General features: G+C 37.5%; 1 protein-coding gene across 3 annotated transcripts in view; it reads right to left on the bottom strand.

Moving 5' to 3' along the window:
* Positions 1-292: 292 nt before the first annotated feature.
* Positions 293-23,953, bottom strand: part of brsk2a (BR serine/threonine kinase 2a) — a 220,666-nt gene continuing 197,005 nt past the window's right edge. For 2 of the 3 annotated variants that reach the window (XM_079859711.1, XM_079859712.1), the window contains 7 exons: positions 22,922-22,982; positions 20,209-20,416; positions 19,669-19,717; positions 14,527-14,650; positions 12,841-13,021; positions 10,470-10,559; positions 293-3,922 (listed from right to left, as the gene is read on the bottom strand). In XM_079859711.1, the coding sequence (XP_079715837.1) occupies positions 3,711-3,922; positions 10,470-10,559; positions 12,841-13,021; positions 14,527-14,650; positions 19,669-19,717; positions 20,209-20,416; positions 22,922-22,982 (925 nt within the window). In that variant the 3' untranslated portion in view covers positions 293-3,710. The remainder of the gene's footprint in view (positions 3,923-10,469; positions 10,560-12,840; positions 13,022-14,526; positions 14,651-19,668; positions 19,718-20,208; positions 20,417-22,921; positions 22,983-23,953) is intronic. The other variant, XM_079859713.1, reaches the window with a different exon arrangement.

The raw sequence follows: 23,953 nt of genomic DNA, 5'->3' as shown, positions 1-23,953 counted from the left end.
GAACATTTGTATCACAATAAAACATTTTAACAAAATAAAAATAGATATTTTATAGAAATAGATATAAAAAATAATATCTAACATGTTAAACTGAAGTAGATGGCTTCGAACAGGAAATAAATCAGTTCCTTGAATCATAAAAGTTAATTTCAGCAAATTTGCATGTATGCACAGTAATTCTGTATAGGCCTATCAGTCATGGGCATATATGACTTCTGTCTTTGATCATTGTTTGACTGATAAACACTCGCCCACTCAGTAACATACAATGATGAACACTCGCTAGTATCATCCTATTAAGTGAATCAGTTTATTGTTTCATTTTTCTCTCTGAAATTACTCACAGTTATGATACAAGGGGATTTTTACAACTTTAAATGCATGTTCCTGCTCTGCATGGACAATTTTATTTTATTTTGTCATTAAAGTTTTGCTTCATAACTGTATAAAATAGGAAAGTTCACAACAGGTATTGCTTTATTTTTGTTTCATTTAAACCAGCTGTCTGTAAAAAGGGGGCCGTGAACATCCAAATCTTTCCTGGTCGAGGTACATACAGTACAGACAAAAGGAAGCATTTTATAAACAGATACCACATAGACACTGCCAACGAGCAAAACCTGCGTTGTGTCGCTCGCTTACAGCGTATAGTAGAAAACATGACAGGAAAACAGAAAGAGAACAAAAAAAATCGCAGAGAGACTAACAAAGGTTAAAGGTGATGGCAGGTGTTTGTTTGTTTTCCATTAAAAGATTGCAGATCTGAGAAAATAGTGTGATTTTTGAGAATAGTTACGTTAAAGCCATGCAAAGAAAATGCGTGCATGCACACAGCAATACAAGTCAAAAGCAAAGAGCAGGAACGGCCTTCGACTCTCCCATAGGCCACAACATCATATTTACAGTAGAACTGATCCAAGAACAGCTTTTTTTGTCATCCATTGTACACACACAATGATATGAAGCTGACATTGATATCGAGAAGTTCATTTCCTCCCCATAGAGGCTAAACTACATTCTTAAAATACTGTTAAATTAGCTTTTTTGTGGTTTGTTTGTTTTTACATACTATTTTGTTCTCTTTTGAAGCTAGGAAAGAAAGATTCGTAAAGTCCACGGTACTTTTACAAATCAAGACATTAGAAAGTTTCTTTAAACAAACAAAATTGTGTTGCCCTGATACAAACAAACACATTATTGTCATAAATAAATAAATAACATTCAAGTTCTCATGTAGATATATATAACTGGATGATAATAAATAAGGACAGAGATAAAACAGAAGAAAAAATACAAAAATATCCACAATGTATTCAACATTTTTTTTTTTAGTATCTGCTGGTAGCGAACATGAGAAATTATCAGAAAAGAAAAAACAGAGAAAAAATTAAATAATTAAACACTGTATTTCAAATCGATATAATGAAACAAATTGTTCCATCGGGTAATAAATACAGAAATACAAGGATTAAATAATAATTAAATAAAGACAAGCAACACAAGATTTCAAATCTGAATCTACAACAGAACTAAAGCTAGTGTCACATCTAGACATTTTATTTGTACATAATTACTGTGTGTTCAATCTGTACAACAGAGATTCATTCATTAGGATAAATTCATTCAGTACTATCCCCCCACCCCATCCCGTCCCGAGTCCCAAACTCACTGAAAACCATGTTTCAGTCCTTTTGCAGCAATGATTTAAGATCAAGTGATGTTCTTCAAACATAGTCATAAATAAATAAAAGATCACAAATTGAAACGATACAATTTGAAAAAAATCCACATCCCCAGGAAAAGCTCTTAAAGTCATCTTTTCCTTCTCGACGTGTTTCGTGTTTTTTTTCCTAGGGTCTTTATGAATCTGAGTGCAAACATCCTAGAGTTGTGTGAATGTGTGTTCATGTCTAGTATTTTGAGTGTGAATTTGTTCCAAACCTAGCGAGCTGCCTTGCTGTCTACTGCCTTCTAAAGCAAGATACACACATCATTTTTTTATGATGAAATAACTCTTTTACAACTGCTGAAAATTTGTCCTAGATGGCAAAATCATGGCTTTTGATGGTTTCCTGAATCGTAATATCATAAGTGAACTCTGTGTGATATACAAACGGCACTCCTCACACCATGTGCACTGGAGACTCCATTCATAAATGATTTCAGTAGAGTTTGCCATTAGCTTGTTGCTAAGCTAACACATTATTTGAAATGCTCTTCATAGTTAACAACTCGGTGTGACGTACAAACAGACTCGAACTGACTTCAGTTGCCATGTTGCTAAGCTCACAACAGCACAGTTCAATTGATTTGAACAGAGTTTGACATTAGCATGTTGCTACATGCTATCAGCACCATTCTCTAATGTGCATAAAAATACATAAACAAATATTGGGTAAAATAGTCCTTATTTTAATTAAACTGATTAAAGTGCTTAGCCCGCCATGTTGATGTTTTTTTTGTACAAAGTTTATTGCATTGCAGTAAGGGACTGCATTATAATGTGATCAAAATGAGGTATCCAGACATCCCACCCTGCATAAACTCATTTCCGGGAGATGGTACAACACCAACCATAATCTAAAAAAAAAAAAAGATATTATACTATTATATTAATTCGCATAAGCTGCCTAACACGGATTTGTTCATTATCCGTGCACCGAAAGTGAAAGTGATGCAGTTGAGAGTGACGAAAAAAGAGCAGAGGACCTCCACAAAATCACAAAGTGGTCACAGAAGACGCATTTGAAACGTGGGATAATCCTACGCTATCTCACGACCAATTTGTACGAATTTGAGTGAAAAGTGGCTAATTCGTACGATTTGTCTAAACACCAGTGATGGGTAGGTTTAGGGGCGGGGTCAGGGATAGGTCATTCATATGAATTAGCCACCTCGTAAAATTTGTACGAATTGCCGTGAGACCGGGTTAGATACTCCCAGGTGTTACCACTTGTGATCAGTCCACCGAAAATGCATCTAATACCACATGGAAACCGGCTTTCTCTCTCGCTTGATCGATTTCCGGGATATTGTATATAATATTGCGTCCATCAGGGACTCACTATCAATCGACTCCCGGACCTTCCGGGACAGGTGTGATGTCTGGGTACAGTATCTTAGAGGCAGCTCACTAAGTTTTGGAACAGAGTCTGTTGGAGCAGCCAGTTCCCACCAGCTGGTCGACCATTTTAACAGGTTAGGATGCTGAGATGATGGTAGGGTAAGCGGTGTGTGTACTTTTATTCTAGTCCTTGTCAAGCGTGGAGACCGGAGAGTGGGAAGGGAAGAGTGTGACGAAGGATGAAGTGTCCATCTCCTGGTAACCTGCTTGTTCGTCATGAAAAGTGCCGTCTGTCAATAAATGTCCGTCACAGGATGTGCAGGGAAGTGGGGCAGCGTTTTAATACGTTTTCTGGATAATTCCTAGCAGCAAAGACAAGCCGTCACAAAGGTGAGGAAAACGGGAAGGCAGACGTAAAAGACATGAAAACATCTGGGGTAGAAACAACAGGGGTTCGGGAAGGGGCTGGCAAACTGACATGGCAAAGACGGTGACAGAGGAAATGTGTCTGGATTTGTGTCATAACTTGTTTTTAAACAGTCATTCCATCATACAAAAGTTTGTCGAAATATAAATCCCATCACCTCTAAGACATATTTTAGTGCTTTTATGTAGGTACGTTTGAAAAAGCTTGATTGGTAAAGTGTTAGGGCTGCTCCTGTATCCCAAAGGATGCCACCAGCTTGGCATTGTCCCTGGGATTGCCCGGTGGGCATTTAGAGTCACTAGGCTGAGGGTCATGGCGACGGGCGTTAGATGGGTGTCTGTTGGGCGAGCCAGGTGGAAGAGGCACCTGGCCATTCTTCTCGTCTGAAAAAAGTTGTTTAATTACGTCAAAGAAGTTACTCAATGGGCTGCCTAGGTACACAGATAGGAAGAAAAGGAAAAAAGAGAGAACAAAGAAATGAACAATGGGTTCGCACAAGGAGAAATGGACAAAAAGGGGAAAAGAGATAGGATAGAAGACTACAACTTGGAGAAGCTTTGAGGGCCACACTAACAATGAAATTCAGTACAAGAAATGAGGCTTCTCTGGTTAAACCAGTTAAAACCAGCTTAAGGTTGTACCTGGCTGGTAGCCATAAGCTGGTCCAATCTGGTTAGTACATTCAAGTTACAATATTGTATCAGTATCTGTGTTTCCTGGAAACGGAACCAATGACCATGGGCTTGCTAGCTTTATAGTCTACAAGTTGAGCAACGTAACTAGTTGTAGTTTAGTTAGTTGATAAGCTGGACTAGCAGATGGTGGGAACCTAGCTGAGCTGGTAGACCATCTTGGACGAGATACATTTTTCTAGCCCAAATTCAACTAGGTTCCCACTGGCTGGTCAACCAAATGAACCATCTTACTTCACCACCTTAAGCTGGTATGACCTGCTTTGTCCAGTAATGACCTTGACCAAGATGGTGTAACACATCAGCCAGGTCCCAAACAGCTGGTCATCCATCTACATCAGCTTGGACCAGTTAGAGACAAGCTACTGGGTTCACAAACAGAACTACCACCTTAAAGTCAACGTGAATCAGCGTTCGCAACCCATTTTACCTCTGCCACGACATAGTTCCAAGTCATACAGAATATTCAAGCAAAAAAAATCAGCAAATTTTCCTTAACAGGGATTTACTTGGTGAGGTTTAAGATGGAGACCAGTTGCAGCTGATTGTTGAAGATGACTTTTGAGGAGCGTTTTTCACCTTGAGGTGGAGGCTGAAGGTCAAGTTCATCCCAAGAGCATCTTTATGATAATATAAATTTTTTCATATATGCTGTAATTTGCTATTATTGAAGTACCATATACTTTAATATTAACTGCAATTAAAATACTCATTAACTATTGGTGAGACAACAGTACCTAAAACAGATAAACTGCTTTGGCTAACACTATTTTTGGCCTGGGTGAAGGCAGTTGAAAAGGCAAGTTGCTTAAAGAGATAGTTCACTTAAAAATGTTGTTCTCACCCTCAAGTTGTTTCAAATCTGTATGAATTTCTTTCTTCTGCTGAACACAAAATAAGATATTTTGAAGAATGTTGGTAACACGACAGTTGATGGATCCCATTGACTTCCATAGTAGGGAAAAAAATACTGTCGAAGTCAATGGGGACCATCAATTGTCCGGTTACCGACATTCTCCAAAATATCTTCTTTTGTGAAAGAAATTCATACAGGATGGAAACAACTTGAGGGTGAGTAAATGATGACAGGATTTTCATTTTTAAGTGAACTATTCCTTTAAGCAAGTTATTACACTTTTCCAAAAGATCAACGTTTGTTTTTTTTCTTTGCAGTAATGTGCACTGAAAATCATCTGCAATAAGACCAGGAACATGTATTGAGACAGTAAATAGGGTTGGGTTCAATTTCATGTTGACTTTAAAGATGGTTTTAGCTGGATTTTCTGCTAGGGGTGAAGCACATGGGCACACACGGCTTTATATAGCCAACATGAGAGAGGCTAGATAATTAGAAAAGGCTCTAAATTAATGAGTGAAGCGATGTGTCATCTGTACACTCTGTCACTGCAGAAAGAATGACACATAGATCAGTCAGGAAACCCACACATGGGTAGAACGTACCCTTTAATCTTTATTCTGCTCACTTCTCCATCACACAAGCCTATGAAGTGTCATCTGTCCGGTTCAATTATACACCATATTCCACAGGAATATACAACAAGATATCATCATGAAGCAACGCTGTGTATTCTGTAATTATGTTAATGAAAAAATCATTTTTGATGGATAGAAAGACTACAATGTCTACAACCATTTTCCGTATATGTCAATACAGAGACTGCTGAGCAATTATGTAAACAAGCTAATAATTAACTAACAATAAAGAATAAATTACAAAAACCTCACAAACTTTGGCAAAATGCAGTAACTAGTTCTTTTACTTATTCTAGCAGACTGTGTCAACTTTTTGTTTCTCGACAGGCTACTAAAAACCTGTGCATCCTCATTCATGAATTCTGGCAATTCTGGCAATTCTGGCGACTGGAAACGGCAATTTTCAAAAGTTCTTGGCATTAGTGTGTAATATGCACCAGACGGTCTGGTCCATCTGAGGCTCAGACTAGCCTACAGCCATCTCTGACTGCATGAGAAAACCCCCTTTAGTGCACTTGACTTCAGATTCTTCCAAACTCATGACTACACATGCAACCATAATTACACAAACTTGGCACACCGTCAGTGGTGTAGGGTTCATTTGAACATTTGAACATCATCAGAGCCTCTGGTGTACATATGTATAGCCTCGTCTGTTTGGCGCACATAGCCAAGCAACTAAGACCAGGTTTGTAAGCCACACACACTAAGTATGTACTGTGCCCGCCAATTTCTGTTGTGCACATCTTAGTGTTTTAGTGCACACAAAACTTAAAGAAATCAAAATAAAATTGTGCGGCACTTACTGATTCAATCACGTTACATGTGAAAGGGTATTTATTATGGCTGGGTGCACTTTAAATTTGACGTAATACATGACATGCATGATAACAAGTGTTGTGATTTATATAAGGAAAAATGCAGTGTGCATAATAAAGTAATTCAGTGGCCCCAAAAACCTTTTGGATACTTAAAGGGATAGTTCACCCAAACATGAAAATTCTGTCCTCATTTACTCACCATCATGTCTGCAGAAAAAAGAAAGTCATGCAGCTTTGAAATTATATGATGGTAGTAAATAGCTATGTTTCCATCGACCTATTTTTATGCGCATTTTGGGATAATGTATAAAAAACGCTGAATGGAAACACCAAGATGCGCAATAATTCACATTAAAAACCCATATGCGCTTAATTTTTTTCGATAAGAAGTCACACGCATAAACTACAATGGAAAAACATATACCAAATAAATCCCTCGATGCTCAAGAAATAACTCATGTGACTTTGCCTCAACAGTGGATGTGATTGTATAAATGGACTAACCAGTGCACAGCATCCCAAATGTTGGTTTGATCATTCTGAAATGCCTGAGCCAAAGTCTGTCATCAGAATGATGTGATAAAAGGACCTCCCAGAAGCGTCTCAAGCAATTGCGTTCCCAAAAACCAACATCCGAACGCAAGATAACAGGGCAGTGTTTAATGCATTTCGTCTGCGCATTTATGTAATTTATAATGGAGGAAAAAAGAGCCACAGTGGCTTCCCCGATTGCAGCAAATTTAGTCAATTTTGCACCAATTTCCCAGGTTGGAAACATATATTGGTGACAGAATCTTAAATGTTGAGTGAACTACCCTTTAAGTCTTACTTAAACTGTCTGAATGTCACTGTATTAAACCGATGGTCTCAGCCAGGAGGCCTCGGCAAACTGCAGGATGACTTCAAAGTATTTAAATTAACAAATTGTTATTAATATATTAACATAATAAAAGGTTGTGTTTTGATAATTTACATTAAAATTCTAATAAAAAACAAAAAACATATGTCGAGATTTAAACTGTGATCATACTTCTTTCCTCCCCCCTACACACTACTCACAGTTTCTGTTAATAAAAACAGTTTGAAAACAAGCAGTTTTGTCATAATTACAGCATAATGGAAATATCTCTTTGAATATTGTGTTGAACCACTGTATTAGATAACACAATATGAAAGCAAAGTGGCTGTATTTTAAAGAATGATAGCACAAGCATGCTTTTCAAGCAAAACATTTCACAAAAAAAGCCTTTTTTTTGTAAATGCCAAATTGGATTGATTTGTTAGCTAATGCAAAGACATTCACACATTTTTAAGCGTTAAGTGTTTCAATACTCTTTTTGTCCACTGTAATTGTGGTGCAGTTTGGTGTATTTAACACACAAGCCGTAAGAGTCTTACCACACTTTGACTTTGCGACTTTACCAGTTTTTGCAGAGTTCTCTGGATACACGTGAGAGAGAGAAACGTGTGTTGACACCGAACAAAACTTTTGCAAATAAGAGCAGCCTTTAAAAAAGTTGAAAATTCCCTAAATCTTTTTTTTTTGTTTTTGTTTTTTGTTTTATAAATTGGATCAGCGCATTAGCACATTAAATTTGCTGTGTGTGCTCTTCATCATGCCCAAGTGAAGCAAATGAGCAATTTCCCATTAACAAGCATGGGGCCGGATGTCTTCATCTAGACCACATTAGGGCCGAGAAGACTTCGGTTGAGTGGTTATTAGACAAGTTTGTGTGGATGATTATGCTTGTTTGGAATAAAAATAGTTTTACGAAACTAAAGAACATTAGGAGGTTAGTTATACACACAGAAAACCACAACCTCCTCCACAAAATAACATAATCAAATCAGTGATTTTAGTTTATTTATTAATGCTTATTTTTGGACCGGTACGTGCAATCTGACTGCAGTGAGTATGTGCCATTCATCTGTGGAGTGCTGTAGTGCGTTCAAACCACAGTGAGTCATACAGCGCGGAAGGAGACATGAAGAGCAATGAATGTGACATGTTTGCGTGAAAGGGAAGGAGAAAGAGAGATAGACAGTGAAAGGGGACAGAGAAGGACGACAGGAGGAGAAAAAGGGAAGATCTACTCTCTTGAGATGGTCTGGAATGTCTTCCTGTTGCCCAAAACTCCCTGAAATCTCCCCAAACTGGCAGTAACAAACACTGTTGACGACTGCTTCACCCTCTTGTTATGATATACTACTTAATGATAGGTAGACGTTTATAACTAATATGTGTACATATACAGTGGGGTACAAAATACCATTAGCAAAAAATGCTTAAATATTTAGCATTTTTAGATCAGCATCTTCTGAAGGATCATCACAGGATTAAATTAGATTTCAAAAATATTAAAATAGAAAACAATTATTTTAAATTGTAATATTACTGTTTTTCCCCCCTATGTTTTTGATCAAATAAATGCAGCCTTGGTTAACATGAGAAACTTATTATAAAAGTTTTATTTATATATATTTTAAACTATTAAACTATTTTATCATTTTTTCAGCCATGTACAGAACACATTTGAGTGTAGAATTAAATGAACCAATAAATGAACTAAATTAATAACTTTTTTACAACAAAAATTAACCATCACTGAACTTACACTGCAAAAAATTCTATTAAAAAAGTATTTTTGTCTAGTTTCTAGTCCAAATATCTAAAAATTCTTAAATCAAGATGCATTTACTAGAGGAGTAAAATTATATTATATCTTGTTTTCTGGGGGGAAAAGTGAGTTTTTGCTTGAAACAAGAAAAAATTTCTGCCAATGGGGTAAGAAAAATAATTGTGTTTCTGTTTGAATTAAGATCATTTTTTCTTACCCCATTGACAGATATTTTTGCTTTTTTTTAGGCAACAATTCACTTCATTTTGGTTTATTTACCCAGAAAACAAGATATAATATTTGTGGCATTTTGCTCATCTAGTAAATGCATCTTGATTTAAGAATTTTTAGATATTTGGACTAAAAACAAGATAAAAATACTAAGTAAGAAAAGCATTTTTTGCAGTGTGGACTGTGACGCATTATTTTCCTCTGATCACTGTAAAGCTGCTTAAAACAGGAAAAGTATCAAAGTTGCTAAATATACAGCAACTAAATATCTTTGGAGTACAAATAATATTGTTCCAATACTAGAACATCTGTGTTGGTGTGCATTTGATAAAACCTAAAAAGTTGGGTTATATGTATTGGTTTTGTCTATAATATGTTGTTGTTCATCGATCAGACCAGTAGGTGGAGCTGTTATCAGGGAGATGGTTGGGACACCCCAAATATCATCATGTGTCAAGAAGAGAGGACGTACACAGGGTAAACGAAGAATAGGATGAAAAAAGTGGCTTTCTTCTCTTTTCTCCTCTGTTGAACCACATAATCAGCTGTTCATCCTTGAAACTCTGAATAGTTTGAGGTATTAGAAGGTATACACTGAAAAATATTGTCCCAAATCTTGATATTTTTATTGTAATGTAATGTACCTAATTTGTGTCTTATGTGTTCCGCTTGGGTTAGCACAATAGCTGTCGGATAAAACTGATGGGGACAAAGCAAGACTTCCGTTTTGGGGTTATACCGACCTGAAACTGTACAAGAAACCTTTATATTACCAGCCCAAATCTATCACCCAACAAGAACACAGTCCCCCAAAGCTAGAAATCATGAAGCTGAGGTGCCCAGGTTTGGAGAACTGTCAGGGAATGCTACCGCTAATGCCGCCTGAGGAATGGGAGCATCTGTGTGGCCGAAGGGAATCACCAAGAACCGGAAAAGTCCCCATCTCTTCTAGCGTCTGCAGGGTTTGCTTTAGGGTGGGATCATGTGGAGAATACTGTGATGCTGTGCTGCGGTGTGCTGTGGTCGAGGGGTGCGGGGGCATGCGTGATGAAGGAGAGGCATATGAGAGGGAACATGGGGCTCGGGGCGGGGCGGGGGAAGGGACAGGGGATTTATACTCACCAGACAGCTGTTGGACCCCCGGCTGGTCTTGTGTGCTTAACAATTGCGCCTGAATCGTCTCTACCACCCGCTTAAAGCGCCGACTTGGACCTACAATAAAGTGTAACAGGTAAAAAAGAAAAGAGTCTGTTGACATTTTCTTGTTGAAACTGGAACTTGGGGCGGGGTTTCCTTAAGACGGATTAGTTGACTCCTCATTATGTTTGCACCATAGTAAAAAGAGAAATACATCCACAGACAGAAAAATCTAAATTAGGACCATGAGCCCTTGAAGCTTTTTAGGAATCTGACAGGAATTTATTGTAAAACTACTTGTATTGCGGTCCTTCTTATCTCAGCTAGGTGGACAACGACATGGGCCACACACTTCAGTAGAAAGAGCTTCTATTGACGCTATTATATGGAGACATAATGAATATTAATGGAAGAAAATAAAGGAGAATGATGTATTAGCCAATACTTCTACAAGGTATTTTTAGGTGTTCTATTTATCTTAGTTGTTATTGCAACTTCTGCAATATACTGATGTTATAACTGGTGTGTGTAAGAGGCTATTTGGCTCAATCTGAGAATTAAATGGAAATGTTTCTAAAGGTGCTGTCACATTGGCCCTGTTTACACCCGGTATTAAGATGTGTTTTGGTCGATCGGATCACAAGTAGACGAGGGAGACACAATCCCGTTTACACCTGGTGTTTTAATCCGTCTCTTTTGTCCACATCTGTCCTGATTTCTTCGAGGGGAGGGTCTATGTAGTGTAAATGTATGGGTTTTTTTCAGATCTTTCGATCTAATGGACAAAACGAGCTCACATGAGCGTTTACACTATGAAAGCAAGTGTAAAATGTGTCTGGAAGTCTCTGGAAGTGGTCGAAAGTGGACAAGCTCAAAATGTTTTCGACCCCGTTCACACCTGTATTCAGCTTCATCTAAGTTAGTCATCTAAGTGTACACTGTCAGGAATGGGCTTTACATTAAATATCCACAATATATTTGTAATGATTTTGCTGGTGATACAAAAATACATCTCTGACTTTAAGTTTCCTCAAGACAATAGGTCTAATTCACTAACCATGCATATGCACCAATTTGTGCGTGAAATCAAACAAATGTTTTCACAAACAAATCATAATTGATCTATAACTTGTCATACTGAAATGTACCACATTGGTTTTGGTGTGAAAATCACATTCTCTAGGTGGCATCATAAATGTGTTATCTCAATTACATTATATATATATATCTATATATGCATCATATGTTTGCTGAGCCTAATATATGGCCCTTACATTGAGATGGTTTAGGTTTACATTTATGCATTTGGCAGACGCTTTTATCCAAAGCAACTTATATTACATTTTAAGGTACACATTTACATTTTTACCAGTTCTTGCTTTGCCTGGAAATCGAACCCATGACCTTGGCGTTGCAAGCGCCAACACTCACTCTACTGTTTGAGCTACAGGAAAGGTTTGTTTTATGCAAATGACTGACACTCATTTAGAATACTCCGAATACATTGCCATTATAACACGTGTAAGAACAAATTGTTGTGGATTAGTCAGAAGTAAATAGTCTGCTAATTATTATTGGTGACCCAATGTCATTAAACTACGCTGTAAAATTCTCTACAAGAAAATACTATTTACGTCTTTCTACTTCAAAACTTCACATTAAATCCAATGTGTTACTTGCCGTTTCTTTGTAATTATAACATTTACTAGCAATTTCTAAGTGAATTTTATTTTCAAAGTAATCCCTTCACCAAAATTCTTTCTGATGGCTGTTATCACTAAAACATATTCCCCCGTGGCATTTTTCATGTATTAAAATGTAATAAACAGAATTTAACCTTCTTGTATAGTAACAATGTATTGGTGTATAGAAATGTTATGTTATATTATATAACATAAATAAATGTTATGTTATGTTATGTTATGTAATGTTATATATATATATATATATATATATATATATATATATATATATATATATATATATGAAACGTTTTGAATCTATTTGGCACCAAAGGCTTTTCGGTCAAAATTATGGCTAAATATGACTGAAAAAAAACCCCCTAAATAAGCTATTTCAGAGCAAATAGATCAATATTGAGATGCATATTGATCGTCAAAAGGCAGAAAAATATCAAGATATTTGAAAATTTTAGCTTTTATCATCCAACTGTACTGCCAAACTACCAGGGATTGCTTTCCTTTTAAAAATACGCTTGCAGGTTATTCTGACAAATTTAATGTGATTATCCCAAATAAGATTCACAAAGGTAAAAATAATTCACCTTTTGCACTTTTTCCCACAGCACTCGCGATCTAAGAGCTTGATGATTGGTGATTGCGGTTGCGGTGTTTACCTGAGAGCAGAGTAAAGGTGACTGAATAGATGCCGTTCTCCTTGGTGGTCACGGTGCTCTCGGTGTACGTGATGTCAACCTGAAACTTAACAGGCTTTTGGAAGACGGTGGGACCGGCTGTGGATTTGTACTCGGCCCGAAAACTCGTCTGCGAGACGACGCTGTGACTGAGGCTGGGTATCTGAGGGAGGAGAAAGGTAAAGCTCGATTAGCTCTTACATATTTGGAAGCACCTACGAGGAACCTCTATGGAAACTTGTGGCTATTTATAACCAGAGCCGGACAGTAACTGAGTACATTTACTTGAGTACAGTACATAAGTACAATTTTGAGGGATCTGTACTTTACTCGAGTATCATTTTTGGGGAGTACTCATGACTTTACTCAAGTACATTTGAAAGGCAAATATTGTCCTCTTTACTCCACTACATTTCGATCCATAACTGTGAGTACCCGTTACTTCTTCTAAAAAAAAAAAAAAAAAAAGGGAAAGGAAAAAAGAAACATCTCGGAAACCCTCTTAAATGTGATTGGATTGTGCAGGCGCAACTGATTGGGACAGCCTATCAGCAGTCACCTTCAGCTTTCCGCCAAAGTCAACTCCATGGTCAGATTTAGATAAGAGACGAAACCATGGACGAAATAATGGATGAAGAAGCAGCAGGTCCATCCCGGGAGCGATATTTTTTTTCCCAGGATGGTAGGGGAAGACTCATGAATATTCATTAGGGAAGTCATCCCTAATTGGTCTAATGACCTACCCCTAACCCCACCCCTAAACCTACCCATCACTGGGGGTCTTATGACCTCCATAACCCCGCCCCTAAACCTACCCGTCACTGGGGTTAAGACCAATCAGGGATGACTTCCCTAATGAATATTCATGAGTCTTCCCCTACCATCCTGGGAAAAAAAATATCGCATCCCGGGAATGTGCCAAGCCGTGGCCCCACCTCGCCAGACTATTTCAATTTTCTGAACAAGTTAATGATAGTTTTTGCTTCAAGTGTTTGCTGTGTTTACCAATGTAAGCACTGTGGCAGTAGTAATGCAATATTTAGAAAATGTACTCTTGTACTCTTGATACTCAAGTACTTTTAAAAACAAGTACTTTAGTACTTTTACTTAAGTAGACATCTGACTGTAGTACTTTTACTTGTACAGTACTTGAGTAAAATTTAGCAAGGGGTATCTGTACTTTTACTCAAGTAATGAAGCTGTGTACTCTGTCCGCCTCTGTTTATAACTTTCGTGTAGCCGAAGGTGAGGAAAACATCACTAACCATGACAAGCAAGTTTTTTAAACAGACATTTAAACCACTTGCCGGTCTAAATGACACACTAAACTCCTTTCCCCTTTCCACAAACCTCTCGAGGCACAACATCTATATGCTAATGATTCATGCCCTGCGTTGATTTTCCATTGACCTCTAATGAAAGAGGCAGCCACAGGCAAGGATGGAAACATCACACACTAGCATTTTACAGAAATGAAACACAAATCAGAAAGGTGTTTGCAAACGTAAAAACACAGGCTTCCGGCCAAGCCTATCAAAACTGCCTGCGACAAGGAAAGTCTTTCGATCTGATAGAGGGAGCGTAGCAGCATATATTCAAATATTCATAGCTGTCGTTCCCAACATTGGAATTAAACGGGATTGGAGCCATGCAAAACAGATTGCTTACCGAGAGAAAGGCGTGGACGATGTCGGCTTTTATAGAGCTCAGTGGCTTGTCCTTAATAACCACGAAGATCTGTTCTTCTTTCTCTAGGTTGATGAAGTTACCAAACCAAGATTTTTTGGCAAGTCTGCAGGGTGAGAGAAATACAAAACATGAGCTTTTTATGAAGTCTTCAGGGGATACAAGATCAGTCCATATCAGAGCTCAGAATAAGACAGATCCTATGGCGCTTATGCAAAATAAATTGATATTGAATAATTTATAAAAGGGACTCTATGAGAGATCGGCACACAGCAGAGCATCTACCATGAATTTACATGATGAACTTTGCATGAGGTTATATTGATGGCTGTGAGAAAAATTTAATGAAGTCGTACAAAAATCCATAAGATGCTCTTGTCGCACAGCTAAAAAAAAAAAATGCTTGTACATATTCACCCTGGTTGGAGTTTTGCTCCTAAAATGCATTTTAGGAAGTCAATTGTTATAAAGGCCAAAATATGAATGCATCAATTGTTGTGATATAAACTTAAGAAGACTTGTAAAATTGTCTCACGTATTTAGTGTCGTACAAGTTGCTATGATCTCTATAAAGTATTTCTCAGTCAGATAATGCTGCAACTTTAGTGTGTTCTTCTCAGAGCAGCCCTTTGAGTTTCATTTGGCTACAATAAAAATAGCTTGGAGTATTTATCTTTGATATAATGAATGGAATATGTATTGTTAACCATTAACACCCATTAACTGTTGCAATTCATAAAAGATTTTGCACAGGTTTAAATATCTTTGGAATGTTGCTATGTTTCTATCACTAAAAATGTAAATGTGAACAAAAATATACTTAACGGTAAATTTGTACAAATGTATATTTATACATTTGAATAAAATATCTTATATTATATATATATATATATATATATATATATATATATATATATATATATATATATATATATATATATACATATATATATATATATATATATATATATATATATATATATATATATATATATATATATATATATATATATATATTAGGGCTGTCAAAAGATTAATCGCGATTAATCGCATCCAAAATAAAAGTTTGTTTTTAATAATATATGTGTGTGTACTGTGTATAATTAAATTTGTATATATAAATACACACACATGCATGTATATATTTAAGAAAAATGTGTTATTTATATATAAAAAAAATATATATTTATATATAAAATAAACTATATAAATATATATACAGTATATGTATGCAAATATTTCTTAAATATATACATGCATGTGTGTGTATTTATATATACAAAATAATTATACACAGTACACACATATATATTATGTAAACACAAACTTTTATTTTGGATGCGATTAATCGCGATTAATCTTTTGACAGCCCTAATATATATATATAAAACATTGGAGGCATTACATTGATTAAAAGTGACAGTAAAGACATTTATTATGTTACAAAAGCTTCTTTTTTTTCAAACAAATGCTGTTCTTTTAACCTCTCTGTTCGTCAAAGATTTCTGAAAAAAAAATCAGCAATATCAGTTTACACAAAAATATTCTTGAATTTGTTTTAAACATTGATAATATTAAGAAATGTTTATTGATATTTTGTGTCGGTGGCCATTGACTTAGCAATGCTAGGATATTTAAATACATACATTCAAAAAATATTTCTGCATATTTCTATGATACATTTCAGAGTATAAGCTGCTGTTATATGCATTTGTAACCCATATTTAGAGAAGTATTGTTAAACAACTGTTGCAATTTTGCTGCAGTAGTTCTCCGAGAATGAAATCATCTCTGTTGATGGAAAATCAACCAAAACTCCTGGTGTTTAACCTAGCAGCTGTAATTTGGTCTTGTTTTAGCATATAAAGGAATTGTCTGTCTAAACATTATTCTAGCTCTAAAAGGCTTCAGTCCGCCAGTGTTGTGTATCAACAAAGCACAGTCGCTCACAACTTAGCTTCCAGAAACTGATTTATGGTAGAGGATGACAAAAGAAAGCAGAGAGTGCTGCGGCTTATCCAGCTGGCGCGGAGAGCGAGAGAGAGGCGGATAAGTTATGGAAGACAAAATAGAAAACAATAGAGGATGAGGCATCACTCCGTGGGGGAGAGAGTTTGTGACTGCTGTCTGCCGTGTGCTGAGACCCTCGGTGGGAGAAAGATATGACTGAGCTTCCATTAGAGAGGAAAAAACACTAAATGGTTTAACAGAGGCAAACATAACTCACAATGATTTCTGAAGTGCTAAGGGGGTTTTACAGCAACACTGTTGTTGGGTGAGTATTGTTCAAGGTCTACAATTCGTCTTTTTCAGAGGAGGTTTCTTGCCGGCTGTATTTTGAGATGTTTCCAGCACAAAACTGACTTAATGGTAAGCTGGAAAAGCACTATTGCATGTTCATGGAAACCAAATGTCCATATATATAAGAAGAGTTCAGATGCAAAAGCCTTTAAGTGCCATCTGAAATTTTCTTCTAGAATGATCATTTTTATCAAGCTTGTATGTTTAAGTTCAGTCATTTCACTTAAATGACAATTAATAGGTCATTTTCATTGCCATTTAAGTGAAATTACTGAACTTAAATGTACGAGCTTAATAAAAATGAAAATTTTAGAAGAAAATTTCAGATGGCACTTAGAGGCTTTTGCATCTGAACTCTTCATATGTATAGATAGATAGATAGATAGATAGGTAGGTAGATAGATAGATAGATAGATAGTCAACAAATGTTGTTAACATGAACAAAGAATGAACAATCCTTCTACAGCATTTATTAATCATAGTAAATGTTATTATCAACATTTACTATACATTATTCAACTTAAAAGTTGTATTTGTTAACATTAGTTACAAGATCTTGATGAAAAATGTATGCACCTCTTGATGGAAATAAATGTTGTGATGTTATTTCCATCAAGAAGTGCACCAATTTTTGGTAAGATCTTGTATTGACAATCCAAAAGAGTCCAGCACTCTGTAAAGTCTCCTCCAGCACATCCCAAAGACTTTCAATGAATTTAAGGAAGAGCTCAGAAGAGCCGATTCATGTGTGAAAATGATTCTTCATGCTCCTCCCAACCATTCTTTCACAAATTGAGCCTGATGAATCTTGACATTGTCATCATGGAATATGGCCATGATGTGTCTTCCTACATGCTTGTTTAAGAAGTGAAAAGCTACACACTCCATCAGTTAGTGTTAGAAGAACTGATGCCAAACATATAACAAGCTAGAAACACAATAATAACTGCAATAATGATCCAATCATATACTTTTAAGCATTTGCCCATTTAAATCCAAACAGTGACTTTTTTTTTGTCCAGGCAGTGTGTATATATATATATACAGTGAGGAAAATAAGTATTTGAACACCCTGCTATTTTGCAAGTTCTCCCACTTGGAAATCATGGAGGGGTCTGAAATTGTCATCGTAGGTGCATGTCCACTGTGAGAGACATAATCTAAAAAAAAAATCCAGAAATCACAATATATGATTTTTCAACTATTTATTTGTATGATACAGCTGCAAATAAGTATTTGAACACCTGTCTATCAGATAGAATTCTGACCCTCAAAGACCTGTTAGTCTGCCTTTAAAATGTCCACCTCCACTCCATTTATTATCCTAAATTAGATGCACCTGTTTGAGGTCGTTAGCTGCATAAAGACACATGTCAATCCAACTACTAACATGGCCAAGACCAAAGAGCTGTCCAAAGACACTAGAGACAACTACTAAAGACAATCCAACTACTAACATGGCCAAGACCAAAGAGCTGTCCAAAGACACTAGAGACAAAATTGTACACCTCCACAAGGCTGGAAAGGGCTACGGGGAAATTGCCAAGCAGCTTGGTGAAAAAAGGTCCACTGTTGGAGCAATCATTAGAAAATGGAAGAAGCTAAACATGACTGTCAATCTCCCTCGGACTGGGGCTCCATGCAAGATCTCACCTCGTGGGGTCTCAATGATCCTAAGAAAGGTGAGAAATCAGCCCAGAACTACACGGGAGGAGCTGGTCAATGACCTGAAAAGAGCTGGGACCACCGTTTCCAAGGTTACTGTTGGTAATACACTAAGACGTCATGGTTTGAAATCATGCATGGCACGGAAGGTTCCCCTGCTTAAACCAGCACATGTCAAGGCCCGTCTTAAGTTTGCCAATGACCATTTGGATGATCCAGAGGAGTCATGGGAGAAAGTCATGTGGTCAGATGAGACCAAAATAGAACTTTTTGGTCATAATTCCACTAAACGTGTTTGGAGGAAGAAGAATGATGAGTACCATCCCAAGAACACCATCCCTACTGTGAAGCATGGGGGTGGTAGCATCATGCTTTGGGGGTGTTTTTCTGCACATGGGACAGGGCGACTGCACTGTATTAAGGAGAGGATCACCGGGGCCATGTATTGCGAGATTTTGGGGAACAACCTCCTTTCCTCAGTTAGAGCATTGAAGATGGGTCGAGGCTGGGTCTTCCAACATGACAATGACCCGAAGCACACAGCCAGGATAACCAAGGAGTGGCTCTGTAAGAAGCATATCAAGGTTCTGGCGTGGCCTAGCCAGTCTCCAGACCTAAACCCAATAGAGAATCTTTGGAGGGAGCTCAAACTCCGTGTTTCTCAGCGACAGCCCAGAAACCTGACTGATCTAGAGAAGATCTGTGTGGAGGAGTGGGCCAAAATCCCTCCTGCAGTGTGTGCAAACCTGGTGAAAAACTACAGGAAACGTTTGACCTCTGTAATTGCAAACAGAGGCTACTGTACCAAATATTAACATTGATTTTCTCAGGTGTTCAAATACTTATTTGCAGCTGTATCATACAAATAAATAGTTAAAAAATCATACATTGTGATTTCTGGATTTTTTTTTTTTAGATTATATGTCTCTCACAGTGGACATGCACCTACGATGACAATTTCAGACCCCTCCATGATTTCTAAGTGGGAGAACTTGCAAAATAGCAGGGTGTTCAAATACTTATTTTCCTCACTGTATATATATATATATATATATATATATATATATAAATAAACAGTTCAATTAATAGCTTTTTATTCAATAGCTTGATAAAAAGTCAAAGGAAAATCCATGACGATATAAAATGATGTGTACTCACTCTGGGGAAGACTCTGGCGTGAGGCTGGACATTTCCTCTTGAGTGGGAACTGTTCAGAATAAAGCAAAGATGTTTTTGTCATTCATCAAGGTCGTATGACTTTCAAATAGTTCTTTAACTAATTCAACATCTCGTTATGTAGGACATGCATAATTAGAACCTATAGTTGCATGCAACTGAGTATTTATCACAGGTTGCTCATTCAGCTTGGGCTTAAAATTTATGCCAACAATAAAACTGGATCATTAATAGGTCATATGCAGTAAAAGGTATTTAGAAATGCAAACTGATGCTACTGAAACAAAGTGAGGTGGTAACCATGGAAGCAGGCTTATTATTAGTTTTACAGTCAGTATATGTAAATTAGACAATTTAGCCACAACAAGCATTAAACAAATCCAGTCAGTCTGGAGGAGGTAAGAGCTTTATTTTAGGTCTATAATGACCCGTGACCCTACATAGGACAAGTGGTTTGGAGAATGGATAGATGGATGGATGAATTGTAGATTGTTGACTATATCCACCAATTTCTCACGATACCTTGCAGTTTCCTGCGGTGAAAGCGTGGCGAGCCCAAGAAGCTGTTCCTGATGGAGTTGAGGCGAGTCTTCCAGGGCATTCCCCCGATGGAGGGGCTGGGGGGTGGCGTAGGGGTCGGCGTTCCCGCTGGGCTGTCCTTAGGCGTGTGCACGGGCGTTCCTTTGGGGGTAGGGATAGGGCTGCCCCTTGGAGAGGGGTGGGGGGTCACCTGTATGGTAGGGATAGATTTGGTGGTGTGGTCAGAGCCGGGCACAGGGTGGAAGTGGTGTAGACGGATGGGGGAAAGAGGGACAACAGGCCTAAAAGGGACTGAGAGCGTAGGGGGAGTGATGGAGGCGGGGGTCACCCGTCGCACCAGTGGGGCGCCCGGAAAACAGGGAGCTTGAGGCTGACACGGAGTCGAAGGTTCTGACTTGGCTGTCAAAATGGGTTCAGGCTCAGTTTCAGGTAAAGGGTTTGATCGGGCGGACTGTAAGGGTTTGTCTTTGGGTTTGGCTGGAAGAGTTTGGGTCTTTGGGTAGGGCAAGAGAAACTCGGATATAGAGTTTGGTGTTAGGGAGTTAGACGTTGGGGGGTTTGCCTCGCTTTGTTCTGAGTTTGGTTTTAGGGAGTTAGACGTTGGGGTTTTTGCCCCACTTTGTTCTGAGTTTGATTTTAGGGAGTTAGACGTTGGGGTTTTTGCCCCGCTTTGTTCTGAGTTTGGTTTTAGGGAGTTAGAAGTTGGGGGTTTTGCCCCGCTTTGATCGGAGTTTGGTTTTAGGGAGTCAGTGATACTAGAACTGGGGGACAAGAGCAGCTCAGTGGACTTAGGCGGGACACAGAACTTTCGGACGGGCTTTAGGGGAAGTCGAGAACCAGAGCAGAACACATCGAGATATTAAGGCACGAGTCACAACAGCAGCAAGGGTAAAACACACAAAAAGGGAAGGAATCATTTAGGGAGAAAAAGGATTTGTGGTGATGCAGAAGAAACAAAAGAATCATGCAGTTAGCCAAGACCGGAGAGCCAAAGATGCAACAAGACCATTGTGAAGAGCAAATCAAGAGTCTTTTCAGGCACACAAAAGAAAGATGCCAATGGGAAAATAAAAAGGGATTAAACAGCAAAATGTCTTCCGTGAAATGAGCAACTTGGACATTAAACATGAAATCATCTATGAGAAGTGTGGACAACGTAATTTGCAGTATCTATAAAAACATCCATGATAAAGAAAAGGAAAAATCGAAGTTCAGTTTAAAACACGTGCCAAGTTCTTATAGAAATGTACTGAAAAACTTTTATCCCATTTTCAACAAAGGTTGAAATTTAATTCAATTTAAATTACCCCAAAAATTACATGTGGTGTAGCCATTAAGCAAGAAGTAATAACATATATCCATACACGTGCAACCTTGCGACCTTTCTATGATATAATTTCCTGTTGTAGGTTTCAGCATGTTGGTTACACCACACGACTTTGATTTGGTGGACAAAAGTTTTTTCACTGCTAATAAGCACAGAAGCAGTTTTGTTATAATATTATTAGATTATATGGTAATCTTAGAATATAAGATAATATATTACATAAAAAATTTCTCTTTCATTATTATATCAGGACAGTTGTATCACCCTGCCATTTTTTACTTTGTAAAATCATAGAGATTCATCATAGTAATGGTGTATTTAAGTCACTGTATTTATGAATTACATTTCAATGTATTTTTAAATAAATTAATATATAGGGCAAATGATGAGTCATGTCATTGACCAATATGTTTTTGAACTCAGAATCATCTGCTAACAAACTAACGTCAAAGAAAATGCAAGGCCGGACTGCGTCCACATTCTGAATCATTCATAAACCTTTAAAGCACCTGAATATGAATGTCTCAAATCTCAAAACACAAAAGTTGCAGAAATATTTCAAGCACTTTCGTCTCTTCACAGTTGGAATCCAGCAAAGCAATCAAAGCAAACCTAATTTATGTCAAACATGAAAATAATGTCTTTAAAATCCTCACTTTTCATGTGACATACAGGTTTAGAGTGAACTTCTAAATCAATTTCCACTTGGAAACTGTTCTATACGTTGCTGAGCTTTGGGGCAAGGCCTCTGTAATCTGTGAGCTGTCTTAAACAAGTCAACTGGAAAAGTTTAGCCAAGAGCTTCTGTGCAAATCAGAGGAGCGGGATTTTCTACAGCCTTCCCTGAGCTGGATTTCCAGCAGATAGGATGAAAGAATATATCTCCATGAAACAAAAACTGCTTTCTTCTACGACTCACTCTTGCGTTCTTCTCTTTCTTGTTTACTTTGCTTGTTAGAGGCCAGAATGCTATTTCCAGGCATCCTACACTTTACGACCAGTTCATTTTCTTGAGATTTCCAGTTGGATAAGGGCTTAAAAAAAAAAAAAACCTACATCCCAATAAAAAAACACTAAACTGTCACCAAAACACTCACCTACTAACATCCTAAAGAGTTTGTGTCAAGAGCACTTTGCTTATTATTACTATCATCTGCCATATATGTATAGTCCAAATTTAAAATGTCACAGCCAAGAAAATAATCCAAATTAGTTTTTTATAGAAATCAATACAACGCCACCACTCACAGTCGTGTTGTATGTGCAGTGTAACGGAGTGTGTGATGGTTGCCATGAAGGTGACTGAGCAGCTGCGTGCTGATTGGTGGACAGACAGGAGCAGGTGTGCTGGGGGCGGAGCTTACTCACCCGTGGGCTGCTGAGAGGACTGGTGGAGAGACCAGAGGACGCCCCGCTGATGGACCGGGACCTGTGTGGACACACACCAGAAAACACACATGGGTGAGAAGGGACAGGAAGTGAGAACAGTGCTGATGTACACACTCTATTATAAAGGGGGAACATTTACCTCATTCCCAGATATTAAGCAATTTAAGTCCAACAGTTTACTATAACTTTTTTTTAAAACTCCAATTTGCACCTTCAAACCGTTGGACCCCACTGAAGTCCACTATGGAGAAAAATCCTGGAATGTTTTCCTCAAAAACCTTCATTTCTTTTCGACTGAAGAAAGTCAGACATGAACATCTTGGATGATGTGGGGGTGAGTAATATAATTCTGAAGTGAACTAATCCTTTAAAGGAGCCGCTCTTTAAAAACGGATCATTCTAGAGGGTTATTTTAATATTATCTATGAAAATAATAGTTTTTCTTTATTAGCATTACAAGTGAACCCCAAGGAACATATATAATACTAATTAAAAATGACCCCTTTAAAGAAAAAGCTCACCAAAAATGATATTTTATCTCTTTTAGACCAATGATAAAATATGTGTTTATATTTAAAACACTAGTCTAGGCTGAGACCCTCTGAGAGGCATCTCTCTCGTGTGTGGGTGTTTAGAGGAAGTGATGGCTATGAATCCTGCTGATGCTAAACATAGTTATTTTAATCTAGAGTTATAAAGGGGTGAGTGGAGACATCCAGCGTGTGACGTATTGATATACGCAGAACAGCGTATGAAACGAATAAAATGTGAAACCTATATTTAGATGTGAATGGCATTATGTGGTGACTAATCGCCTGGCAGTCAGAGCATTAAAATCTTTGTTTACAGATAAATCATCACTAAAAGACATAAAATGAGCTCCAGGAACACAACTAAATGATTATTTAAATGAATCAGTCAATCATTTTTGGAAGCAGTTTGTTTATATTAATCCAATTTGCTCAAATAGATTAGGATATTAACTGACTGATGTTAACATGACATGATTTT

This window comes from Squalius cephalus (assembly GCF_949319135.1).
Source record: "Squalius cephalus genome assembly, chromosome: 23".
NCBI lineage: Eukaryota > Metazoa > Chordata > Actinopteri > Cypriniformes > Leuciscidae > Squalius > Squalius cephalus.
The sequence above is the reverse complement of the archived record's forward strand: the minus strand, read 5'-3'. Positions and strand labels throughout refer to the sequence as shown.